We start from the raw sequence: 7,238 nt of genomic DNA, 5'->3' as shown, positions 1-7,238 counted from the left end.
AAGGAGTTTGAGTATGAGAAATGAGGTAGGTTGAGGAACTAGAGGCTTAAGAACGATGTACTTGGTCCTTGGGAGTAGGAGGGTGAGGGAGTTTGGATGAAGTTGAGGTTATGGATGAGAGTTATTGAATTTCATAGGTGGAGCAGTCTTAGGTCATGGCAAGATCCAGGTGTGGTCCTGTTAGTGGGTGGTTGATGAGGAGTGTCAGTAAACACTGAAAGACCAGCTGAGCATCAGGTACTACATGAAGAGACAGGGTGGGGTACTGGTAATGGTTTGGCAGTCTAGACAAGGGACACCCAGGATTTGCATTCAGGAACTTCTTAGTCAAGCTACTGTGTGAGTTAACTTGCCTTATTAAGTCTCAGTTGTCCATCTGTCAAAGGCTATAATCATAGCACCCACTTCATGGGATAGTTGTGAAAACTAAATGAGATCATATATGGGGAGTGCTGAGCACAATGCCTGGCACAGAAGCATTCCATAAATAACAGCTATGACATGATGACTGCTATTATGGAGGCCGAGTCTCCCACCAAGGATTCACAAGGTAGAAAAGCATGAAAAATACATGAAAGGACCCATGGGGATGGCTTCTTTGTGAAAACAGCCTAGATTTCTGGAATCAGACCAATTTGTGTTTGTCCTCCAGCCCAGCCGCTTACTAACTGTGTGATCTGAGGCAAGTCATCTAATCAATCTGTCTGAGGTCAATTGTGATGCTGTGTTGCTAGTATCTTCATTCCCCTAAATGTATTAAGTGCCTGCCTACTCAGTTCCAGGCATTGTAGTGAGTGTCGGAGACAAAGAGACTTGAAAAAGACACCTTCCTTGTGCTCACAGTATAGCTGAGGAGACTGGAAGAGACAATTCTAATTGGGAAAACTAAGCTCTGGCACAGCTAAGACACACAGGTAAATCCTGATTTATGCTGGAAAGAAATGTTTTGCCTGATGGAGCCATTAGCTCATTCCTTCCTTTTTAAAGGCAAAAACAGAACTTAGTACACAGTTCCCACTTTTTTACAATAATGGAGTTTTAGAAACGATTTTTGGAAAGTAGAATGGTGAAAAATAAATCTCAGGTTCCAAGGGGCTGAGCAATCTGCATGTAGACACCTCCCATCCGGGAAGACTGTGGATGGGAGGTCTGAACAGTAGGAGCACCGTGGCTCCTTTGGTGATTTGCTCAGGTCCTTGGTTTCCCCATCTGTAATGCAGGGATAATAACAGTAAGTACTTCACAGAGTTAGTGAGTGGTAAGTGAATTAATTCGTGTAAAATGTTTATGACAGTATCTGGCACATAGTGAGCATTCAGAGTATGTTAGCTAGTATTATTCTGTAAGTGATGATCTTATAAAGAGAAGGCAAAATGTATTCCTCAGTCTACGCAGGCGTCACCAGAAACTGCTGAATGAGTGGATCAAAGTAACAAAAAGTAAACCAGAAATCAGGTTTAGAAGGAGTAAATTTGCAAAATGTCAGGGCAAAAAATAAGAAACTTATCAACACAGCTCAAAATCAACCTTAAACAGACCTTGAATCTAGTAGGTACCCAATAAATATTGGTTGGCTTCTTAAATCCTTGCTTTACAAAACAAAGGTCCAAGGGAGTGCTTTATTTACCAAGTTCTTTTTTCTCCCCTCATTCCTCTGAGTAGTTAAGAGAGAGACCTGACTTTTCCTGTCTCCTGTTGGAGCCTGAGCCCACACCCCCTGCATAGTGACTAGGCAGCTTTCCAGGTTCGCCTGATGTTAAAGCCCCCAAGCTCCTGGGCTGCAGGTTGTAACCTGTATCTCAGTCCTTTCTCTCTGGTCTACCTCAGGAAGACTTTCCATGGGAAGATAAAGGCACTTCTGGTCTTGGGCTCTCTTCTCTAAGAATCCTCTCTCCTCATCTATATTGCAGAAGTTAAAAGAGAGAAGTTGGTGTGAATAGAAGTCAGAACAGAGAATGGCCCACAGGGGTTTTCTCTACAGTTCCTTGGGAAGCTACTATCATTTTCTTCCAATCAAACATTTCCCCGACAATTTAAATGATTTTGGAACTTTAGAGAAAGTCCTCACCTCTTCCCTATTAATTTCTGCCCCACCCCCACTTCACCTCCTTAGGGGCTTTCTTCTGAAATTTGAGCATAAATTCAAACACAAGGTTCCCACAGAAACTGTGCAGCCTTCTCTTTTTCTGCCTGTCTGACCTCAGTTTACAATGCTAGATTCAAGCTATCATCACAACATGCCTTTAAAAAAAATTTTTTTTAGCATTTATTTATTTTTGAGACAGAGAGAGACAGAGCATGAATGGGGGGAGGGTCAGAGAGAGAGGGAGACACAGAATCGGAAGCAGGCTCCAGGCTCCAAGCTGTCAGCACAGAGCCCAACGCTGGGCTCGAACTCACCAGCCACAAGATCGTGACCTGAGCCGAAGTCGGACACTTAACCGACTGAGCCACCCAGGCGCCCCAACAACATGCCTTTTAAAACCAACATTTGCCACATTATAAAAGAGATATAAAGGGAAGAATGGCTGCCCAGGAACCTTGACACATTGCAAATCCTTATTTGCAATAATCTGAATGTGGGAAGACGGTTATTAGGAAGTATGTTTAGGACCAGAGTACCCAACTCTGGTAAAGGGGACATAACAAAACCTTTTTAAAAAGTTGTGGTAGGGGCACCTGGGTGGCTCAGTCGGTTAAGCGTCCGTCTTTGGCTCAGGTCATGATCTCATGGTCCATGAGTTCAAGCCCTGCGTCGCACTCTGTGCTGACAGCTCAGAGCCTGGAGCCTGTTTCGGATTCTGTGTCTCCCTCTCTCTGACCCTCTCCTATTCATGCTCTGTCTCTCCCTGTCCCCACCAAAAAAAAAAAAAAAAAAAAATTAAACCACTTTTTTTTTTAACGTTTATTTATTTTTGAGACAGAGAGAGACAGAGCATGAACGGGGGAGGGGCAGAGAGAGAGGGAGACAGAATCGGAAGCAGGCTCCAGGCTCTGAGCGGTCAGCACAGAGCCTGACGCGGGGCTCGAACTCACGGACCGCGAGATCATGACCTGAGCCGAAGTCGGACGCTCAACCGACTGAGCCACCCAGGCACCCCTCATTTAAACCACTTTTAAGTGTACAGTGGCATTAAGTATATCCCTATTGTTGTCAACAATCATCACTATCCTTCTCCAGAACTTTTTTCATCTTTCCAAACAGAAACTCTGTACTCTATTAAACACTAACTCACTGGGGCACTGGGTGGCTGAGTGGGTTAAGCCTCCAACTTCGGCTCAGGTCATGACCTCACAACTCATGAGTTTGAGCCCCGTGTCAGGCTCTGTGCTGACAGCTCACAGCACAGAGCCTGGAGCCTGCTTTGGATTCTGTGTCTCCCTCTCTCTCTGCCCCTCCACTGCTCGAGCTCCATTTCTTTCTCTCTCTCTCTCTCTCAAACATTAAACAAAACAAAACAAAACACACTACCATTCCTGCTTTCCTCCAGCCCCCTGCAACCACCATTGTGCTTTCTGTCTCTATGAATTTCATTTTTCTAGGTATCTCATATACATGAAACCACACAGTGTTTTTGTGTGTGGTGTCTGGCTTATTTCAATGAGCATAATGTCTTCAATGTTCATCTATATGTGGTACAAGAATTACATTCCGCTTAAAGGCGCTTTTAACCTTTTTGACAGGTCAAGGATAGGATGGTTGGTAAAAGGGCAAGTCATGCTGGCTTTCTGTATTTATTCACCTGTAAAATAGTTCTGAGTTTTGTACTATCCTTAAAACATATCCAAGTAGGCATCACAAACCTACAGGATCCAGGCACATGAGTGGTAAAGCCGAGTGGAAGTAGGCAATGGTGAAAGGGAGAAACTTGCCTCTCATAAAAGTGGCCACTGCCACCTAGTTCTAATCCATTATTCTCAGGATGTAATTGCACAGGCCCAGAATTACACAGACAAGCCTCCTAATTTTCATGACAGTACTGTTGGTCCAAATGGAACATATTTACAGGTCAGATCTGGCCAGTAGGCCACCAGTTAGTAGTCTCTGCTTGGGTTTAATAACGAGCTAATTTTAGCGCGGCTTCATGCATTCATTCATTCACTCATTCACGCAATAAGTGTTTACTGGGTCTCTACTACCTGCTAAACTACACACATAAGATATGGTTTAAAAAATATATGGCAGGAGAACAAATAATCGCAGCATAAGTGCTGTAACAAAGCAAAGATAATAATGACTTACTTTTATTGATAACTTCTTATGTGCCAGGGAGTTTTAAAATAACTTATTCGTATTAACTCATTTAAGCCTTGCAACAATCCTATGAAGTAGGCATTAATGTCTCCATTTTAATCATGAAAAGACAAGCGCTAAATATCAAATCACTTGTCCATGGTCACACCGCTGGAAAGTGTTGGTGCAGGATTTGAATTCGGATTGGTTCCAGAGCCCAAGGTCAAGACTGGAATAGATTGGTAGGGGCACAGAGGGCGAGGTCGTATACGGTTAACCTGCGGATCTATGAAGACATCCTGAAGAGGTTAACCTTTGCCTTGTCTCGAAGGAAGATTTCAGCAAACAAGGCCGGGAGTGCAATCCAGGCAGAGGAAGTTGAGGCGGGGATCAAACTTTAAGGTTAGCGGGAAATAAGTCTGAAGAAATCGCTCTCAGGGTCTCCAATGTCATCTATTCAACTATTTTCAGGTGTGGTATCAGCCTACCGACGGCGTATGTTTCTGTACTAGCTGTGAGAGTAGAATGATGTAGAAACAGAGGAGCATTTACACGTTCCAGAGAGCGAAATGCGCCTAATGTCTCCTGCCCCACCCGAGCCCCTCCGCCGCTGTCCTTCCCACTGCCCACGACTGCCTTCAGGGACTACAAGTCCCGTCATGCAACGAGGGAGCGCCGAGAGCTCGGCGACCTGCCCCGCCCCGCCCCGGCTCCGCCCCCTCCCCGCCCCTCCCTCCCGCAGCCCCCTCCCGCCCGGCCAGCCCCGAAGAGTTGCCCGGTGGCCGAGGCAGACGGAAGCCGAGGGAGAGTCTCGGCAGCAGCAGGATGGGGGATTCCAAAGTGAAAGTGGCTGTGCGGATCCGGCCCATGAACCGGAGAGGTGAGAGCCGAGCCCGCCCGGGGCCGCCACGGTGGAGGCGGCAGGTGCCTGGCGCGCCCTTCCCTCACCCGCGGCCGCCGTGTGGGGTCCGGCCGGCCCCGCCCCTGCAGTCCGCGACCAAGCGAGAGGGCGGCCGGCGCACCCCGAATCCTTGTCTCCCCGCGCCCGCCCGTCCTGCGCGGGGACGCCCCTCCCCTCGCCCGCACCGCGTCCGGGACGCGGCGGGCCCCACGTCCCGGTCCGCTGCCCCTTCCGCCGGCGCGCCCGCCCCGCCCCGGCGCCCTTTCGCCCTCACGCCTCTCCTGCCCTTGCGGGAGGGCGCTCTGGTCCTTCGCCCCGGGCTCGTTTCCTCCTTCCCCCGCCCCTACTCCTCGCCCGTGCACCGACGCGTCCCCTGCTTTTTCCCTGCCAGCTGTCAGAGTGGCCCCCGCCCCTCGGTCGTCACCCCTCCACCCTGGCCGGGACGGCCAGGCATCCCGAGGCCCCACGTCTCCGGCCCAGTCACCTCAACCCTGCACTTTTGTGGTCCGCGGCAGGAAAAAATGGCAGGGAATTTGGTTTACTCTTGAGAAAGCACTCAAGTGCAAAAATTCCTCTTCTTGATTTTTCATTCTATACGTTTAACTGGGCGGTCATAAAGAATTGTAAAAACTTTGAAGTGAGAAGAGATGCCCTTCCATCCCCCGCTTTTTTGACTGTTGAGATAGTTTTGTTTTTGCTTGAAGTCATATTCGTCATCTCTCAACAATAAATAGTTTAAGTGCCAAGATTCTTGTGAAATTGTATCTTCCAGACATTCTCTCAATTCTGCAGGGAGGGTAGAGAAAGCAGATAAACCGAGTACATTTTAAATCCTCTTTAGACTGTCGAATGGAGTGAAGAGTACCGCGAGGAGGTGGGCTGGGTCTTGGCTTTAATGCTTAAGCAGCAGCGTGACTGAGCAAGGAACTTTAAATGAGATAATATATTTGAAAACACTTTCTGTACAAGGCTATGTTATTGAGATCACTGTTATAATCCCAGGAGATGACTTTTCAATTGATAAGACTCTTTTTGCAGCTTCTGTGTTCATATTCAAGTGTTAAGTCTATGTAGAAATCACGAGTTTTCCAATTTTCCTTTTCTCTGCTGTCTTTTGTATATATTGAGATATACAGATCAGCCAGTTGACGGTCTGTTTTGTTGGTTTGTCCTTCTTTTCCAAGTTGGTTTATGTCTTCCCTAGGAGTCAGATCTTCCCAAAAGATCATTTCTTTTGGCGTTGCTAGGTCAGTGTAAGGCTGTCATGTGACCTAGGAGAGTTTTGTTTTTTTTTCTCCTTCCCCTAAGAACTTAAACTAGTGCACATTTTGGGTCTTCAGTCTTTCCTTTGACAAAATCAAAGGGTCTTAGATGAACTCTGAAAGTTTTCAGAAGCTTTTGTTCTTAGGTGCTCAGGCATCTTTATTCAAGTTTATTACCATTACAATGATTTTAAAAAAGTGAAAAAGCAGGCCATATAAAACACAACTTTATCTGGAACTTGATTCTGAAAGGATGATTTCAGCACATTCTTAAAATTTCCTTTTCACAAAAAACTTCGAAATGTCAGTGCTAAAAAGATGTAGCTAACCATCACAAAAGACCCATCTCAGATCATTAGAATCCTACCCTCTTCCCCTCCCCACATGAATTTCAGTTTTTAAACATTTTTTAAATGTTTTTTTAAATTTATTTTTGAGAGAGAGAGAGAGAGAGAGAGAGAGAGAGACAGAGCATGAGTGGGGGAGGGGCAGGGAACAAGAGGGAAACAGAATTTGAAGCAGCAGTTATTTTTGTTTTTTAAGTTTATTTATTTATTTTAAGTGAGAGAGAAGGAGGGAGAGCAGGAGAGAGGCAGAGAGAGAGGAGAGAATCCCAAGCAGGCTCCACGCTGCGAGTGCAGAGCCTGACATGGGGCTTGATCTCAGAGAACTGTGAGATCATTACCTGAGCCTAAATCAAGTCAGATGCTTAACTGACTGAGCCACCCAGGCGCCCCATGAATTTCAGTTTTTGAGGGAAGGTACTATATAAATTGTCATTAATTAGATTATAATAATTGTTGTATCAGAGTGCCCAGGGACACATAGAATACTAATTTTC

The 7,238-nt window shown here is 46.2% G+C and overlaps 1 protein-coding gene across 2 annotated transcripts in view; it reads left to right on the top strand.

Annotated features, from left to right (window-relative positions):
• The first annotated feature begins 4,966 nt into the window (after positions 1-4,966).
• KIF13B (kinesin family member 13B) overlaps positions 4,967-7,238 on the top strand; it is a 201,031-nt gene continuing 198,759 nt past the window's right edge. For both annotated transcript variants that reach the window (XM_027069655.2, XM_053216665.1), the window contains exon 1: positions 4,967-5,114. In XM_027069655.2, the coding sequence (XP_026925456.1) occupies positions 5,060-5,114 (55 nt within the window). In that variant the 5' untranslated portion in view covers positions 4,967-5,059. The remainder of the gene's footprint in view (positions 5,115-7,238) is intronic.

This window comes from Acinonyx jubatus, chromosome B1 (assembly GCF_027475565.1).
Source record: "Acinonyx jubatus isolate Ajub_Pintada_27869175 chromosome B1, VMU_Ajub_asm_v1.0, whole genome shotgun sequence".
Classification (NCBI taxonomy): domain Eukaryota; kingdom Metazoa; phylum Chordata; class Mammalia; order Carnivora; family Felidae; genus Acinonyx; species Acinonyx jubatus.
The sequence above is the reverse complement of the archived record's forward strand: the minus strand, read 5'-3'. Positions and strand labels throughout refer to the sequence as shown.